The sequence below is a fragment of the Lucilia cuprina genome, chromosome 4 (genome assembly GCF_022045245.1).
Source record: "Lucilia cuprina isolate Lc7/37 chromosome 4, ASM2204524v1, whole genome shotgun sequence".
NCBI classification, from domain to species: Eukaryota; Metazoa; Arthropoda; class Insecta; order Diptera; family Calliphoridae; genus Lucilia; species Lucilia cuprina.
In genome coordinates, this window is record NC_060952.1 from 99,180,524 (window position 1) to 99,200,035 (window position 19,512).

General features: G+C 29.5%; 1 protein-coding gene and 3 non-coding genes across 4 annotated transcripts in view; 2 read left to right on the forward strand and 2 right to left on the reverse strand.

Moving 5' to 3' along the window:
• LOC111690283 (dynein regulatory complex subunit 5) overlaps positions 1–1,439 on the reverse strand; it is a 1,923-nt gene extending 484 nt beyond the window's left edge. The window contains exons 1-4 of the mRNA XM_046948008.1: positions 1,197–1,439; positions 669–1,121; positions 398–575; positions 121–317 (exon numbers count right to left, since the gene is read on the reverse strand). Of these exons, the coding sequence (XP_046803964.1) occupies positions 121–317; positions 398–575; positions 669–1,121; positions 1,197–1,392 (1,024 nt within the window). The 5' untranslated portion in view covers positions 1,393–1,439. The remainder of the gene's footprint in view (positions 1–120; positions 318–397; positions 576–668; positions 1,122–1,196) is intronic.
• An 882-nt stretch (positions 1,440–2,321) lies between these two features.
• Trnav-aac lies at positions 2,322–2,394 on the reverse strand. The gene has a single exon. It is a non-coding gene; the product is annotated as a tRNA-Val (tRNA).
• Positions 2,395–5,552: 3,158 nt separating this feature from the next.
• On the forward strand, positions 5,553–5,625 carry Trnav-aac. Its single transcript has one exon. It is a non-coding gene; the product is annotated as a tRNA-Val (tRNA).
• Positions 5,626–5,990: 365 nt separating this feature from the next.
• Positions 5,991–6,063, forward strand: Trnav-aac. Its single transcript has one exon. It is a non-coding gene; the product is annotated as a tRNA-Val (tRNA).
• The last annotated feature ends 13,449 nt before the right edge of the window (positions 6,064–19,512 follow it).

Below are 19,512 nucleotides of genomic sequence, written 5' to 3' on the forward strand. Positions count from 1 at the left end.
TAGTTCAGTTCTAGTTCAGTTCTAGTTCAGTTCTAGTTCAGTTCTAGTTCAGTTCTAGTTCAGTTCTAGTTCAGTTCTAGTTCAGTTCTAATTCAGTTCTAGTTCAGCATATGTACTTACTTATTTTATTATTAGTTAAATCTAAATATTTCAATGTTCCAAACGATTCCTTATTACAAGAGCTTAAAAACTCACGTATACCTTCATCACCCAAACTACAGTGTTCCAAGGACAAAGCGGACAGGTAATGACAACCCTTATCTAAACTATAAGCAAATAATCCCAACTGATAGGGTTCCAATTTTGTATTGTGTAAACTTAAAGAAAACATATAAACACACTTTATCAAAAACAAAGAACATGTAACAAAAAACAATAATATTTCTTTATTTCTTACCAAAAATTTACCAATTCATGACACTGCTGTAGTCCTCGAGCAAGTAGTGAAGCATCACAGCGCGATAACATATTACAGCCCAGATAGTAGTGCGTGCCTATAGTCTTGGTACAATATGTCAAACGTAATGTATGCAATTCCGGTAGATTTCTCAAAATGAAATCAAGTGGAATGTGATCTGAAATAAAGACAAAAAATAAGAAATATATGTGCGTTTGTTTGTATTTCTATTTACAAAAATATACAAATATAACTGACAGGCTTTTCTTACCATTTTGCCCATCCATGCTAGGCTGAAGGTAGTTTATCTCCAATTGATTTATATACATTGCACAAATGTCCAATGTCGCCTGCACTCTCTCCTGGTCGTAGTCAGTTGTTGTTAAATTTTCAATAAACTCTTGCAGATGTCGTTCCATGTAAATGTTAATCCAAGGTTTTGTTTTTTTACATTTTTCCTTCACAACAGCATACTGCTGTTGTTGTAAAGGTTTTGTTGTAGTTGGTGAGGCGCGGGGACTGAATGTTGATATGGTTGGTGGTTGGGTTTGATATGTGTACGACATGTAATAAAGTGTCTTCCAACGGTGTTGATAGCTTTTACGCCAAAAGAAATCATCTTGTATGTATGAGCTTAAAATCTTTAGAGGAAGATTTACATTCAAGTTACTTAAAATATAGTTACGGTCCTCTTGACGTTCTATTTCTTTAAATATGGGATTGTCTGTCAAGTGAACGGTGGTTAGGAAATGGGTTATGTTTCTTGTGTATGATTAAAATATATTTCTTTACTGCTTACCACTCCAATTGTCGAGTATTGTATCCAATACTAAATGTCTTAGGGTTTTTATTTGATTTGTATTTGTTTCCAAGTCTTCCGTATAATTTAATGATTTGCCATGAATGTTTGGTAGTTTACATTTGTGGAGTTCATAATACGCTTTAAAGGTGTTGAAATTTACCGTCGATGGAAACTCTACATAGGTAAAGTCCATGGTTTAATAATCAATTAGAATTTTGGCGAAATTAATTCGTTATTTAAAAAATAGAAATTTGAAAAAAAGTTATTTATTAACCATGTTATGTATTGTCAAGGTTACATTGTTTATAAAGGGGTGGCTAAAATGTTTACTCTGGTAATTCAATTTGTTTATTATGTTTTAATGCTATTCTATTTCAGTTCTAGTTCAGTTTTAGTTCAGTTCTAGTTCAGTTCTAGTTCAGTTCTAGTTTAGTTCTAGTTTAGTTCTAGTTTAGTCCTAGTTCAGTTCTAGTTCAGTTCTAGTTCAGTTCTAGTTCAGTTCTAGTTCAGTTCTAGTTCAGTTCTAGTTCAGTTCTAGTTCAGTTCTAGTTCAGTTCTAGTTCAGTTCTAGTTCAGTTCTAGTTCAGTTCTAGTTCAGTTCTACTTAGTTCAGTTCTAGTTCAGATCTAGTTCAGTTCTAGTTCAGTTCTACTTAGTTCAGTTCTAGTTCAGATCTAGTTCAGTTCTAGTTCAGTTCTAGTTCAGATCTAGTTCAGATCTAGTTTAGTTCTAGTTTAGTTCAGTTCTAGTTTAGTTCTAGTTTAGTTCAGTTCTAGTTTAGTTCTAGTTCAGTTCTAGTTCAGCTCTAGTTCAGTTCTAGTTCAGTTCTAGTTCAGTTCTAGTTCAGTTCTAGTTCAGTTCTAGTTCAGTTCTAGTTCAGTTCTAGTTCAGTTCTAGTTCAGTTCTAGTTCAGTTCTAGTTCAGTTCTAGTTCAGTTCTAGTTCAGTTCTAGTTCAGTTCTAGTTCAGTTCTAGTTCAGTTCTAGTTCAGTTCTAGTTCAGTTCTAGTTCAGTTCTAGTTCAGTTCTAGTTCAGTTCTAGTTCAGTTCTAGTTCAGTTCTAATAGAGTTTTATAAATGTACCAAATGAATAATTATGCAAAATATCTAAAAAAGTCGATGTGTGTTTCCGCCCGGGATCGAACCGGGGGCCTTCCGCGTGTTAGGCGGATGTGATAACCACTACACCACGGAAACAGATAAAGTCCGCTACTTTGTTTCTTTATGTGATTACTTTAACCAACCAAAATAATATAAAATAATGAAAAACTAAAAAAATTAAATACGAAACATATTTTTTTAAATAAATCTTAAATTAACTTCAATTATTTTTAACACTTTCCACTTAATCTTTGACCTTTTAATAGCAGCGTGAGCCATAGCAAATTTCTATCTTAATTTTGTTTTGGTCATCAAAACAAATTTTTATATTAATATAATTAGATTTTTGGCGATTGCGTTTAACCCTCTTAAAACCATTAGCAAAGAAAAACAACAAAAGAAAACAATAAACAAAACAAATTTATATAGATTTTTCACTGGCAAAGTAACTCAAGAAAAAGTTTACGAAAACACTATACCGTGGAATAACATTAGAAAAAAACAACAACAAAAATAACAAACAAAGTGTGTTGCTAACAAAAACAAAAATGAAAGTGAAAATGTAGGAAGGAGAAAAAATAAGCACCAAAAAACTTTTGTTTGGCAAGTGCTTACCGAAGCAGCTTTTTTTTCTTTTCCACAATCAAATGCTTTTTCCATTTAAACAAAAAAAAAAAAAATTAAAGAAAAACAAAAAGGAGCAACTGAAAAGGATAAAGATGATAAAAAGGATACTTGAGCTAATGTTATTCTTGATTTTTTCGAATATCTTTTATACAAAACTACACTCGCAGGTGAAATGTTAGTAAAATATAACAAATAGTAATTAAGGGTCAAATTTCAATGCAAATGAAAAATAAACTAAAAAATTTAAATTTAAATGTTAATAATTTCTGAGTGTGTATTTGATTGTTTAATTCTACGAAGGTAACGTCAAAAGATAATGAAATTGCTGTAGGGATTTTAAAGTTTTATTTTATATTTTTTGAGGATCCCATTTTATATTAAACAATATATAAACTTTTTCATTTTTAATTGTTAACATTTTGTTGACATATTGCTGAAGAATTTTTAAACAATTAATAAACATTTTTTTCTCAACACAAAATAATTATTTTAAATTTAAACAAGAAACAATTTAAATTTTGTTTTCATTACTTTTGTCTCTCATATTTTTATTGTTATTTATTTCAGCATATTTCGCATATTTATGCTATTTTTCAATTAAAATCAAATTGTTTTTCTGTCTGCATACATCGTTTTTTGTTATTATTTTTTAATGTTTATTTAGGACTTGAAGTATTATTTTTTGTTGTGTGCAAAATTTTGAAGAAAAAAAATTAACACACACATTTGAATTGTGTTTTTTATTTTTGGAAACAACATTCGAAAAAATATTATTATTTAGTATCCAACTTGGTTGGTTAGATGGGTTGGTTAGATTTAATACATGGTAACGTTCGGTTGGGATTTGTGTTAAGTGGGATTTAATTTTATGTGGGTGAGATACTAAGTTTTTCTTCATATGCTTAAAAGGTTTTTAAAATTGTTGTTCTTTCTCACAAAAGTAATATGTATATTTATTCATTCATTCATTCATTGGCAGAAGTTTTAAAGAATTACTTTCAGTTTTTTTTTAGAAACTAGAATTGAAGAACAATAGAGAACTAGAATTGATCTGGAAATGAACTTGATGTGAATTAGAAGTGATCTAGAAGTGAACTAGAATTGAACTACAACTGAACTAGAACTGAACTAGAGCTGAACTAGAGCAGAACTAGAACTGAACTAGAACTGAACTACAACTGAACTACAACTGAACTAGAACTGAACTAGAACTGAACTAGAACTAAACTAGAACTAAACTAGAACTGAACTAGAACTGAACTAGAACTGAACTAGAACTGAACTAGAACTGAACTAGAACTGAACTAGAACTGAACTAGAACTGAACTAGAACTGAACTAAAACTGAACTAGAACTGAACTAGAACTGAACTAGAACTGAAATAGAATTGAACTAGAAAAAGTTCGTTTGGCTCTTTGCTAAAGAATTGTGTATTTCCTTTAAACTGACAGTTCGCTAAAGAATTATTACATTTAAAACTCTATTCATTTATTACAGTTTTGTTGTTTAGTGTTGTAAATGTTTAAGGTATGTCAGTCGGTTTTCAAAAAAAAAAAGTATAAAACTACCGCCAAAAAAAACTCTTAAAAAAATAACAAAACAGTTAAAAAAAAAACAAAGTTCTCCTGACAAAAACCGAAAAATAAAAACCAAGTGATATGATGATAAAAGTTTTATATTTAGCACCACATAAATCTTTTATGGTTTAACGAATACATTTTTGATTTATAATACCGTTAAACAAGATGGTTGCCGCAACTTAAACTCTTGAATTTATGCTTTTACTTCTTTTCGATTTTTGTTTATAATTCTTTGTTTTCGAAACATTTCAATTTATTTAAATAATTGAACAGAGAATTTGCGTATGATAAATACTCGAACGATTTAAATGGCTTCATTTGTGTTGTTTTTTTTTTGTATGGCGTAAAAGAAAACTAACAAAACTTTGCAATTAATTTGTAACTTTTGTAAATACTTTTTGTAATTGCTAAATTTCTGTTGAATCAACATTTTAGCAAAATTAATTGTAAGAAATACAAATTAATTGTCTGTCTTTGTCTAGGCGTTTTATTTAATAATTTTTTTTATTATTTATAGACAGTTTTTGATTTTGAAATGGGTCAATAAGGGATAATTGGAGTTATTTTTCTAGGCTTGATCATAATTTTAAGCTGTCAAAGTTATTATTTTTTCTTTTTTGTTTTGGTGAGTAATTTTGTTGCGAAATGGCGTCAATACAAAGGGTTTATTTATTAATTTGATTAATATACCCTGTAAATGAACAAAAATAGTTTAAAAGAAAAAAGACAAATTGGAGATGCGGGGCATCGATCCCCGTACCTCTCACATGCTAAGCGAGCGCTCTACCATCTGAGCTACATCCCCTGTTGGATTTCAATAGCAAATAGTTTTACATCAAACTGTAATAATTTTTAAATTTTATTTATGTTTTTTTACCGATATAATTAATTGTAATTAATTAAAATTCTATGCGTATTATAATAAATTTAGGTCAACTTTCAAATTTTTGTATTACGAACGTGATTAGTTTTACAAAACCAGTTTTCTAAAATTATCAATATAGATATATTACCATATATACCACTATGGACATAACGGTATTCATAGTTTCCGTGGTGTAGTGGTTATCACATCCGCCTAACACGCGGAAGGCCCCCGGTTCGATCCCGGGCGGAAACACATAACAATTTTTTGATTATTTTCTAAATCTGAAATCAAAAATGAATTTCAAAACAATCGTTATTTGATGAAAAATTTAATTGATCATAGATTTTTTTTGATTGTGATGTTATTTAAGGATCTATAGACAAGTTCATATTTTCCATATAAACATCTATTTTGAATGGAAACCCGTAGTGATCACAGATTTTCTGGATTTAAGGATCTACAGATAATTTTATGGTTTTCATATAAAAATCGATTTTAGATGAAAAACAGCAATGACAACAGATTTTGTTTTTCCTCGACATTGGTGTGTTATTTACGGATTAAAGGACGTTTGTTACATTTCCATAAAATTGTTCAAAAATCACCCGATAGATATAGTTTCCGTGGTGTAGTGGTTATCACATCCGCCTAACACGCGGAAGGCCCCCGGTTCGATCCCGGGCGGAAACAAATATTCTTTTTTTTTATTAATTTAAAATTTTATTCATTTACAAAAGACGGTGGTCAGGTGGTCACCACTTGTAGAATATCGAGACTGATCTGGCCCACCCTGAAAACAGATTGGACTAGGACTATATTGTCTCTTAGTATGAACTCGATTAGGCTTCTAGCTTGTATAATTACTGGGCACTGTTTGATTGTACATATGTATGTATGTATGTATGTATGTCGGAACGTATGGGTTACCCATGTTATAGCTATTGTAAGAGCTGCTTGGACGAAGAAGAAGTGGAATCTGTACAACATCTTATATGTGACTGCCCAGGCTTACAAAAGCACAGACTACTTGGTAGAGATCTTTTCCATGATCTGTACTGTCTCAGAGATGCGTCACTAAAAAAGATCGAACGAAACAAGTAGTAGTTATGGAAGGAAACCATTCTCATAACATAAGAATGGCAATTATAAGGGTATTACAATGGGCCACAAGGGCTCCGAGTGAACTCGCTTATTAGCGAGCAACCAACGAATCATTTTAACAAAAAGTAAATTCTTAAAAAAATATTTAATTGACATATTCTTTATAATCTAAAGATTAGTAAGTGCTATAAAATGTTATTTACGTTCGCCATCAGGATGTAAAAAAAAACATTAAGCTCCTTTCCTCAATTACTATCTGCATTTTATTTAATTTATTAGACCACAAAACATTTTATTTTTTACTTTAGTCCGATTTGTTAACGCATTAACCAAATGTTAATTTTGTTACTTTTATTCAAGCGTATAAAACGATTAGCTTTGGCTAAATATCAGATAAAGATGGCCATAACCACAAGAGCCTAAAACCGTTTTTCCAAAAATCAACTAAATATTTTATACATTTATTTCGTTAGCAAAGAAAAAACCCACAAAAACCAAAAAATCTAATAATATAAACGCAAATAATAAACTCGCTTAACAAATAAACCCACAATTTGTACGACAAACTGTAAAATAACCATGTTTAGGGTAAAAATAAAGCCGGCCATAAAGCAGAAGACCCTTTTGGGTAAAGGCACTGTAAACGATGGAAGAAAAAAGACCAGTAGTTAGTTACCAACCAAAAAAAAAGAGAAATAAAACAATGATTACGCTGATAATGATACAAAACATGTTTCAGCATATAAAATGCCTTAAAAAAAACGAATAAAATAACAGAACCCCTTTTCAATTTTATTAGCTTTAACCCGTCAACAGTAGATGTATTAGATTCACTGCCAAAAAATTTACCAAAACATAAAGAATGCTGGTCAGCAGCAGCAGTTCTCATTTCCAAAACATATCCACTCCCTGTTTGCATGTGTGTGTTTCATTTTCGCCCAAAAAATTTATGTTAAACATTTGTATTTTTATTTCTTTGGGTATCTTTGTATTTTTCTGTCTGTCCTACTGACTACTGTCACTGACATTATTACAACTCCCTCGGGTGCTATCACAGCCAATTAGGAGTGTATATTTAGAACAGTTCTTAGTTATGTAAATGTTATGGATCTCTTATTGTCTGTTTCTTGGTTGGCTAGCTGGCTTTGAATGTTTAGTAAGTGGCAGTTACTATCAATGTAATGTTATCATTTTAAGTTATTTAAAATCATTTGTAAAGAACTCTATAAAATGATTAAGGTATTATCTGTAGTTCAAGTCATTTAAAAGAAATTAATAGAAAATCTATTTTGAAATTAACTGAAGAATGTTAATAGATTTAGAATAAAATAGACATTTTAATGACATTAGTTTAATGACAATAGTTTAGTCTAAAGTAAAGTTTAAAGTCTAATCTAAAGTACAGTCTAAAGAATAGTTTAAAGTCTAGTTGTAAATCTAAACTAAAGTCGGGTTAAGGTATAGTCTCATGTTTAGTCTAAAGTGTAGTCTAAATTCTAGCCTAAAGTCCAGTCTAAAATCTAGTCTAAAGTCTTGTCTAAAGTCTTTGAACTAGTTTAAAGACTAGTCTAAATTCTAGTCTACAGTCTGGTTTAAAGTAAATTTTAAACTCTAGCCAAAAGAAGATTTGTTTATAGTCTAGTGGAAAGTTTAGACTTAAGTGTAGTCTGAAAGTCTAAAATCTAGTCTAAAGTCTAGTCTAAAGTCTAGTACAAAATCTAGTCTAAAGTCTAGTCTAAAGTCTAAACTCTAGTCTAAAGTTATTTCTAAGCTTAGTCTAAATAGACATAAATGCAGTCAAAAGTCTAGTCTAAAGTCTGGAATAAAGTGTAGCCTAAAGTCTAGTCTAAAGCCTAGTCTAAAACCTAGTCTAAAGTCTAGTAAAAGGTCTAGTCCAAAATCTAGTCTAAAGTCTAGTTTAGTCTAATCTAGTCTAGTTAGTCTAGTCTAGTTTAGGGTAAAGTCTAGTTTGAAGTCTAGTCTGGTTCAGTTTAATCTAGTCTAGTTAGTCGAGTCTAAAGTCTAGCCTGGTTTAGTCTAATCTAGTGTAGTTAATGTAGTCTAAAGTCTAGTCTAGTTTAGAGCCTAGTCTAAAGGCTTGTCTAAAGTCTAGTCAAATCTAGTCTAAAGTCAAGTCTAGTTTATAGTGTAGTCCAGTTTAAAGTAAAGTTTAATGTCTAGTCTAGTCTTGTTTAACATCTAAAGTCAACACTAAATTCTTGTCTAAATTTAAGTCGAATGTCTTGTCCTAAGTTAAATCTAAAGTCTAGTCTAAAGTGTAGTCTTTTTTTTTGTTTTAAGTTAAATTAAAGTCTAGTCTAAATAATAGTCTGAACTCTATTCTAAAGACCAGTTTTATATCTATCCTTAAGTCTAATCTAAAGTCTAGTCTGAAATCTAATCTAAAGTCGAGTCTGAAGTTTAAAGAATTAGACTATATTGTAGTAAAGTGTAAAGTCTAAAGTTTATTCTAAATCCTGGACTAAATAGTCTCAAGACTAGTCTAACCTCTAGTATAAAGTCTATACTAAAATCTGATCTAAAGTGCAGTTGAATGTCTAGTCTAAAGTTATTTCTAAAGTTTAGTCTAATATATAGTCTGAACTATGTTCTAAAGGACAGATTAATAAATAGTCTAAAGTCTGGTATAAAGTAGTATAAAGTTTAACTGAAAACTTTGGAGTAAAATTTGTATTAAATTGTGACAAAATTGTTTATTTTCTTTAGTTTCAGTATTAAATCCTTCTTCTTAAACTCTTTCTCATTATTTTTACCTTCAAACTAATTCGTCTATGTCTGCCAATAATTTTTCATATTCTAATTTCATTAAACCTTAATGCGTTCAAAAAATGATGATGATACTACTCCTGCTGCTGATAATGATGTGTGTATGTTAAATGAATGTTTATTACAAAATTAGTGTAAATTTCATTTAAACAACATCTAAAGATACAAACAAATAATTCATTATTTAATATCCTAAGGTGTTATTATCAAACGAATACAAAAACGGAACATGACAAACATGTATGAGAGTTCATATGTAAAAAAGGGTTCAAAATCACATGAAACACGTTTCTTATGAACACAGAATGCAGGATATTTAAAGGATTTCCGTTGAAATTTTCTTTAAAAACAACATGCTGAAAATTTTATAGCTGGTTTTCATTAAAAGTAAAATAATTCTTAACTAACTGCCTTCCTCCCTCACCCGAGTGAATATAGATATCTCCTGGGATTTGCTAAAGAGAGCCATTTATCTTGGCAGAACCTCTTGCGACAGTTTGACAAGACTAACAACACTTACGCCTGCTTCCCCCCCAAAAAAAAAAAAACTAACAAGGCCACAAAATAAAGAAATAAATAAATGACGACTGAAGCGGCAAAACAAAAGTAACAACCAGCCACCACAAATACTTAGTGTCGGAACATATCGACAACTTGAAATATAGAAAAACGATTTATATTACAAAAATTCTTAGTTTACTATTTGGCAGTAATTTTGTTTTTTTTTTTTTGCCCCCCACCTCTTTAAAAAGAAACACATTTATTTAGGTTGTACAATACTCATTGATACTTTCGTTCCCTTCAAATAGAAAAAAAACTTGAATTATCAAAAAACATCAAAATAAAACAAAACATTAAATAAATGTATGTGTTCAATTACATTTGTATTGAAAACTGTATTTATAAGAAAACTCCTATAAAAAAACGAAATTGAAGATTTCTATCTTTGACGCATACCTAAACTAAAACACCACAACTGCCCTTTGCCTTTTCTCCTCAGTTGGCTTGGAAAACATTTGCTGGAGGTGTGGCTGCTATTATGTATTGGCGTTGAAACAATTTAGTTTAACAATAAGTACAAAAAAAAACAACTATAAGAAAATTGCAGAAAAAAATATAATAAAAAAAACAACAAATGAAAGGAAGTCGTTTAAAAGTACAAACGGACATTATTTACAACTCAAACCTCTGAGAACGGTATAGTAACGAACCAAAACAAATCTATACATTACGAAATCGATGAAGATAAAGTTTTCGCTCTTACCCACTTGTAGATTTATTTAAAACAAATATTGTCGAAGATGGAATAAAATAAAGACGAAACGATATAAAACGTTTGTTTTGCAAATGAGTGTCTTACCCATACTCCCTGAAGAACTAGGGGGAAGGCAACAAAAAGTTTTTATTTTGGTTTTTTAAGTTTACTACAGTGGACAAAAAAGATATAGAGTTAAATGTGCAGTCTAGTCTAAACTCTAGTATAAGGTCTAGTTTAAAGTCTTATCTAAACTGTTGTTTAAAGTCTTAATGTCTTGTCTAAAGACTAGTCTAAAATCTAGTTTAAGTCTGTTCTAAAGTCAATTCTAGTAATAAGTCCAAAATCTAGTCTAAAGTCTAGAAAAAGTCTGGTCTGAGAATGGTCTGAAGTCTTGTCAAAAGTCTAGTCTAAAGAGTATTTCTAAGTCTAGTTTAAAGACAAGTTTAATGTGTGGTCTAAAGTCTAGTAAAAAGTCTGGTCTCAAGTTTAGTCTAAAGATTGTAAGGTCAAGTTTAAAGTTTGGTCTAATGTCAGGTCTAAAGTCTAGAACAAAGTCTGGTTCCATGTCTAGTTTAAAGTCTATAGTCTAGTACAAGGTCTGGTCCCAAGTCTAGTCTAAAGTTTAGTGTAAAGTCTAGCCTAAAGTACACTCTATAGTCTAGTCTAGTTTATACTAAGGACTAGTCCAAAGTCTAATCTAATGTCCAGTCTAAAGTCTATTTCAAAGTCTACTCTAAATTCTATTCTAAAGTCTAGTCTAAAGTGTAGTACAAAGTCTAGTCTAAAGTCTAGTCCAAAGTCTAGTCTGAAGTCTAGTCTAAAGTGTAGTCTAAAGTCTAGTCTAAAGTCTAGTCTAAAGTCTAGTCCAAAGTCTAGTCTAAAGTCTAGTCTAAAGTCTAGTCTAAAGTCTAGTCTAAAGTCTAGTCTAAAGTCTAGTCCAAAGTTTAGACTAAAGTCTAGTCTAAAGTCTAGTCTAAAGTCTAGTCTAAAGTCTAGTCTAAAGTCTAGTCTAAAGTCTATTCTAAAGTCTAGTCTAAAGTCTAGTCTAAAGTCTAGTCTAAAGTCTAGTCTAAAGTCCAGTCTAAAGTCTAGTCTATGGTCTAGTCTAAAGTCTTCTCTGAAGTCTAATCTAAAGTTTAGTCTAAAGTCTATTCTAAAGTCCAGTCTAGACTTAAGTCTAGTTTAAACTCTACTCTTAAGTCTTGTCTAAAGTCTAGTCTAAAGTGTAGCACAAAGTCGAGTCTAAAGTCTAGTCTTATGTCTAGTCTTATGTCTAGTCTATGGTCTAGTCTAAAGTCTAGTCGAAAGTCTCGTCTAAAGTTTAATTTAAACTCTAGTCTAATGTCTGTTTTAACGTTTAGTCTAAAGCCTTGTCTAAATACTAGTCTAATGTCTAGTGTAAAGTTTTGTCCATGCGTTTGTCTTCTATGGTAAAAATTATCTCTATGACCATATAATCGAACTGTTACAACCACTGTAGCTTAGTTAATAGTATAATATATAAATGTAAGTTTGTATATCATTGCTAAATATGCTGGCTCGACGGCTGGCTGATGATATTTAGTTTTCCACAGTATAAAATGGCAAATGTTAGTAAATCCAGGCAATACTTCAATTGAGATAAACATCGCAATTCTAATGATATCGATTGATTTTTGCTTCTTCCTTCCTTAAGCTGGTCGATCTCCCTCTTGAAATAAAAAGGAATTTGCGTATGTATGAAGAAAGAAAAAAAAAGTATTTTTAATAGCTTGTTGTAATATTGTAATTTATGTGGTGGCATTATAACAAAACAAAAATCTAAAATAAATGTAGAATTTCTTTTGTCTTTATTTGTGTTAAAATGTAAAACCAAGTCTCACCTATTTCCAGTATAAAAATGAAAATTGGTGCTGGTTACATAGTTGTTCTTTTTCTTTCTTACTGGCTTTAATAAAAAAAGCCAGCAAGAAAGAATCATGTCATTATAGCCATTTTATCGCCCTAAACCACTTAACTGTCAGCAGGACAGTGACAGCGGTTGTTTTTGGATATCTAGCAGACATGGGGGTCTGATCTGGTTTGGTGTTGGGTGTTTATGTCGTCAGTTTATTGTATTTTTTTTTCTTGTAGTCCACAAATCCTTATTTGTATCTCTTGTCCATACAAGTGTAGATTATGGCACTTTTTTATGCCGATTTGTGTGTGTATATTTTTTTTTATGTTTTGTCTTGTATTTTTCTTGCTGGATGTGCAAAAATGTTAATCTGTCCAAATAATAAGGGTATTTTTATGTTTTAGGAAAGGAAAATGTACTGAATTTATTTGAGTAGTATTTGTCCACTTTGTAGATTTAGTTGTGTGGTCAGTTTCTATTATAATGTGGCAAATTTCTTGCTGCTATACATTCCCAGAGGAAGAAAAAGATTATCATTTGTTGTTTTTTTTTTACATTAGAATCTGCTGTTGGGTGACCATTTCAAATGTTGATCCTTTTAAAGTGTGTATTAATGTTCATGTGAGTTTTTATTTGTGTGTATCTGTGTTGTAAATGTATTTGTCTGTATGGTAAGTGATAATGTTAATATTTGTCCATGAGTTATGATTTGGTCATTACTTTACATGCATGAAAAAAAAACTACAATTGTTAATTTTTTGTGTAGCAATTTGCTGCCTTTGCTATTCCTAATTTTACTAATATATTGTGAAAATGATACATTATTGCATGTTTAGCAATACACTCGAAAATTACTGACTAGTGTATTGCCAATGAAAGCATTTACGGTCTAGACTTAAATATTGTAAAAAATATTGCCTTAAAAAGTCTAGTTAAAAGTCTAGTCAAAAGTCAAGTTTAATGTATTGTCTTTATTATAGTTTAAAGCCTAGTCTAAAGTCTAATGTAATGCCTAGTCCATCACTAGTTTTAAGACTTCTCTAAAGTCAATTTAAATTCTTGTCTAATACTGGTTTTAAGTCTTGTCTAAAATTTGATTAAAAATCTAGTCTATAATTTAGAATATAGTCTAGTCTAAGGTCTAGTCTAAAGTCTATTCTAAAGTCTGTTCTAAAGTTAGTCTAAAGTCTTTTCTAAAATCTAAAGTCTAGTCTAATGTGTAGTCTAAAGTCTAGTCTAATGTCTAGTCTAAAATCTAGTCTAAAGTCTAGTCTAAAGTCTAGTCCAAAGTCTAGTCGAAAGTCTAGTATAAAGTCTAGTCTAAAGCCTAGTCTAAGGTCTAGTCTAAAGTCTAGTTTAAAGTCTAGTCTAAAGTCCATTCTATAGTATAATCTAATGACTAGTCTTAAGTTTAGTCTAAAGTCTAGAACAAAGTCTGGACTAGTATAAAGTCCGGTCTAAAGTCTAGTCTAGAGAGTCTAAAGTCTGTTCTAAAGACTGTTCTAATGTCTTGTATAAAGTATGGTCTAAAGCCTAGTCTAAAGTCTAGTCTAAAATTTAGACTGAAATCTAGTGTAAAATTTAGACTGAAGTATAGTGTAAAGTCTAGTGTAAAATTTAGGCTAAGGTCTACTCTAAAGTCTAGTCTTAAGTTTAGTCTAAAGTCTAGTCTTAAGTTTAGTCTAAAGACTTGTTCAAAGTCTAGTCTAAAGTCTAGCCTAAAGTCTAGTCTAAAGTCTAGTCTAAAGTCTAGTCTAAAGTCTAGTCTAAAGTCTAGTCTAAATTCTAGTCTAAATTCTAGTCTAAAGTCTAGTCTAAAGTATAATCTAATGACTAGTCTTAAGTTTAGTCTAAAGTCTAGAACAAAGTCTGGACTAAATTCTAGTCAAATGTATAGTCTAAAGTCTAGTCTAAAGACTGGTCTAAAGTCTAGTGTAAAGGCTAGTCTAAAGACTAGTATAAAGTCTAGTCTAAAGTCTAGTTTAAAGACTTTTTAAAGTCTAGTTTAAAATCTGGTCTAAAGTCTAGTCTAATATCTGGTCGATTCTACTGTCTAGTTGAAATGTTAGTCTACAACCTCGTCAAAAGCCTGATCTAAAGACTAGTCTAAATTCTGGTCTAAAGGCTAGTCTAAGGTCTTAAGTCTAGTCCATGGATTAGCCAACGTGTTAGTTTATAAGCAGTTTTCATTTCTAACTGTAATACTTGTAATCAGATATTTCTCTGAGTATTTCACAGTTAGAGTAGGTTGTGTCAGGAACGGTTTTTTTTGGGCAAAAATATTCATGTATAAAAATGATAAATGCACAGGCATGTGTGACAATGGTAAATGGTCAGACAGACCATACCTACAACCAACAGACATACTTAATTTTGAATTCTGATTTATACTAATGAGCAGACTATTATTTACATTCATGTCTCCAAAAAACAGAAAAATAAAAAATAAACTTTGAAATAAAATGGTTGTCGTTTTAACAAAAAACAAAAGAACAAAAAAAAAATGTTAAAACAAAAATGATCAATTAGCATTTTTTCAAAGCTTAATAAAATGCTAAATAAAATCACAATAAAAAAAGCGATTTTTTTTAAATATAAAACCATTTGAATTTTAATAAATTTTTAACTAAAGACAATTAATGTTGCTTGCTAACCTTTCTCGACAAATCTTACTAAAACATTTAATGACAACAAGACAGACATTTTATTAAGTACGAAAACGCATTTGCTGTGGTTTAAATTAAAATAAATACAAGAAGAAAATGTAAATGAAAAATAATAAAATCTGTGTGACAGTTTATTTGTTAGATATTGAAAATACTTTGAAATGAACAATACCTTTTGCCAAAGAAGAAGTCTGCCTTCATTTTGAATTAATAACAACACACACACACATTCACACAATAAAATATATTTCATTCCAATTCACTAGAATTCATTTCCATGCCACTTCATTTTCATTATTAGTTTTTTTTGCATTTTTCTTTTTTTTTTTGTTTAAATCAAGTACGGTCCAGTCCGGTTTTTTCAAACAATCAAACCAATTTACATTGCTCCAAATATACAATCACTCCAACCTACATTTCTGTGGCATTTGTGGTCTGTTCGAAATGTTTAAACTGAAAAAATCCTCTTCTTCATTTATTTTATTATCCTTGCTCTCTCCCTCTGGAGGTTGGGTGTTTTTGCTTGGGTAAATTATGCGGCCATTGATGGTGTGAAAAAGTTTGAATTTGTCTCTTTTGGCGGAGGCATTTATTGTAACAGATTTCAATAGGAATTTCAAAATATATATATATTTTATAAGTTACAAATACCAAATACTTTACAAATTTTTATATTATTTTGATTTTATTACATTTCACAATTTTGTTCCGGACAGGAAAATGGACAATTTGTGTTTGTGGCAATTGATTGGCAAATATTGTCTATATTTATCCAGATACAAAATGATAAAGTAACTGAACTTGTAGGTATTTTTAAAGGCAAGAAAATAAAGAGTGGAAAAAAGGTTAAAGAATTTTGATTAATATTTATTTGGGTTTATTAGAGAACGATTTTTTTTCAACTTTTATGCCATAACAAAGTTCATTTGAAGTCATTGAATTTTAGTATAATCAATTTGTGAAATGAATTTTATTTGAATTTTAATAAAATATTAAAATTTCCTTAAGTTTTTTATTAACTTTAAAATAATAATATTTTTAAAGCAAAAAAGTTTTGAAATTTTATAAATAATTTATTTCGCCTTCCTTAAGCAATAAAAGAAAATAGAGCGAGAAAAAACAATCATTGAACAGATTATTTTTTATTGTTTAGACAATTTTATGTAAAATTTCTTCTTTTCATGACATTTCCTAAGAATATGTAAATAAAACACACTTTTTTTACAGCCTTGATACACACACACGCACACGCATATTCAATTTTCACATCATTCGATTGGAAATTGTAATGTTTTTATTTGTTTACTACTGTCATGTATCATCAATTCGTTTCACATTTCCCAAGAGTCATATTAAAAGTCTGGCAAGAATTGGGTCGACAAACCAGCTAACAATCATAAATGAATTGTATGAAAACGAGTGGAGTAAGTATAAGTTAAGTTATCGCTGGTAGTATCAATTGTGTTTTTGTTTTAAAACACCTTGATTTAAAGTCAATCTAAAGTTTTGTCCGAAATCAACATTAATGTTTAGTGAAAAATCTAGTCTAATCTAAATTTTAGTATCAGTATGGACTTAATATTAATCTAGTGTGTAGTCTAGTTTAAAGTCTATTCTATTCTAAAGTCTTGTTTAAAAGCCAGTCAAAGACTAGTTTAAAGTCCAATCTAAAGTCTAGTCTAAAGAGTAGTCTAAAGTCTAGACTTAAGTCCAGTCTAAAGTTATGTGTAAAGTCTTTTCTAAAGACTAGCCTAAAATCAATTTTCATGTCTAGTCTTGAGCCTAGTCTAATGTAAAGTTTCGGAAAATTCTAATCTAAAGTTTACTCAAAGTTTTCTCTAAAGTCTAGTCTCAAGTCTAGTCTAAAGTCTAATCTAAAGTTTTTTTGTTCTAGTTTAAAGTCTAGTCTACTGTCTAATATAATGTTTGGCCAAAGTCTTGTCTAAAGTTTAGTATAAAGTCTAATCTAAAGTTTTGTCTCAGGTCTACTCTAAAATCTAAACTCTAGTGTAAAGTCTAGTCTAAAGTCTAGTCTAAAGTCTAGTCTAAAGTCTAAAGTCTAGTCTAAAGTCAAGTCTAAAGTCTAGTATAAAGTCTATTCTAATGTCTATTCCAAAGTCTAGTCTGAAGACTAGCCTTAAATCAATTCTCATGTCTAGACTTGAGTCTAGTCTAATATAGAGTTTGGGAAAATTCTAATCTAAAGTTTTGTCTATACTCTACTTTAAAGTCTAGTTTAAAATCTAGTCTAAAGTCTATTCTAAAGTCTACTCTATAGTCTAGTCTAAAGTCTAGTCTAAAGTCTAGTCTAAAGTCTAGTCTAAAGTCTAGTCTAAAGTCTAGTCTAAAGTCTAGTCTAAAGTCTAGTCTAAAGTCTAGTCTAAAGTCTAATCTAAAGTCTAGTCTAAAGTCTAGTCTAAAGTCTAGTCTAAAGTCTAGTCTAAAGTATAGTCTAAAGTCTAGTCTAAAGTATAGTCTAAAGTCTAGTCTAAAGTCTAGTCTAAAGTCTAGTCTAAAGTCTAGTCTAAAATCTAGTCTAAAGTCTAGTCTAAAGTCTAGTCTAAAGTCTAGTCTAAAGTCTAGTCTAAAGTCTAGTCAAAAGACTAGTCTTGAGTCTACAGTAAAGTGTAGTCTAAAGTCTGGTCTAAAGTCTGGTCTAAAGTCTGATCTAAAGTCTGGTCTAAAGTCTAGTCTAAAGTCTACTGTAAAGTCTAGTCTGAAATCTAGACTTGTCATTTAAAACAAAAACTTTATAAAGCATGTAGTTTCAAGTGTGTTTTTGTACATTAGCCCCGTTACAGTTTGTTTTTATTTTCTATCTCTCTCCCCTCCACTATTCATATTTTATTTTGTTCTCATAACTGTGATTATCATATGATGACTATGTATTGTTATTAGACTATCGCACACACACACACATCCTTTGTACTTTTTTATGTATCCAAGAATATGTAAATTTGTCATAAAAATGACAATATTTAGTTGTTGTTATTGTTGTCTTTATAATGTATGTCGTTTTTTGTTGTTTGTTATCGTGAAATCGTGAAAGGAGTAAAATAATCATAAAAATTCTATAAACAACCATAGAATCCTGAATTGAATTTTTATTTATTTTGATGGCATTGGTGTTGTTGTTTATATTAAAAACGTTACATTGTTTAAATGTTGTAATTTTTTATAAATAAAATATAATCGAGAATAAGAGAATAAAACAAGAACAAATGCAATATTAAAACATAGAATATAGACTACATGAAGAAGTTATAGCCAATCTTAGCTTTTTCATATTAACATTGATTATTAAATAAAGGAAACTTTAAACGGTAAAGGATTAAATCATTTTTTGAAATTTAGCTTCAACAGTTTTAATTTATTTTTAAAAATCTGTTAACAAAGTAAGCATTTATAACAGTAAACATATAAAATATTATTTTATCTCTAAGCCACACATGTTCTTAAACCTTTATATTTTTTTATTTTTACAAATAAAAATGTCTCACACCTTTAAGTATCTCACTCTTATGTATAAAATACTTATTTCTAAATAAAATATAAAGTTACTATAGCATTTAAGCGGATTTTAAACAACTATTTAGAAAAGTTAAATTTTATTAAAAAAAAAAACGTTTTTTTCATAAACCTTTTTTTCTATCGTATGTTTGTTTACTATTGATAACCGCATAAGCTTAAGTAAAAACAATAACTTTATTTTATTACGACTAAAAGACAGAGAGACAGACAAATATACATTTATTTAAATAGACTTAAATGTTTGTGAGGATTTCAACACAAAACATGGTCAAAATTAAAAATACTAAATCATATTTTTGCACAAAACTTTTGTTTTTGGTTTTAGTTAGAGAAATATTTTTCATTGTCACCATATAAGTTAACTTCTTACTAAAATAGAGACACTAGAAAGTTTAATTTAAAGTCAAAATTTAACATTTTTCAAAGATGGAAATATTATTTTTTGTTCTTTAATGTTCATCAATAACATTAATTTCGTTTTTTTTTTTAATTATATAGAAACTACTTTCTCCAACAAATTCGTCTTATTTAGTTATTTTTCCTACTTTTCTTGTTAATTTCGTTTTGATTTTCTTAACTTTTAGTTTTTTGAAATAGAATAATTTGTTGATCCCTGTTGATATAACTTTACCTTGCCCACATTTAAATTATTTTAGAGGAATTTGAGTATGTTAAATATTTTTTTGGAAAGTTTGTTAGACTTTTCATTTTATATACATATGTACATTTGCCTATGTATACACAGACACATAAATCAAATAATAAGTACTCTTTATTATTATTACTACGAGAGTACTATGATTATGATTATTATTTGCACTTTCTTCATTTTTACTTATTTTTTCTTTTCTTTAGAAACTTTTAAACAAAAATGTTTTATTGAATAAAGAATAGCTACAGAAATCTGCCGAAAATACAGC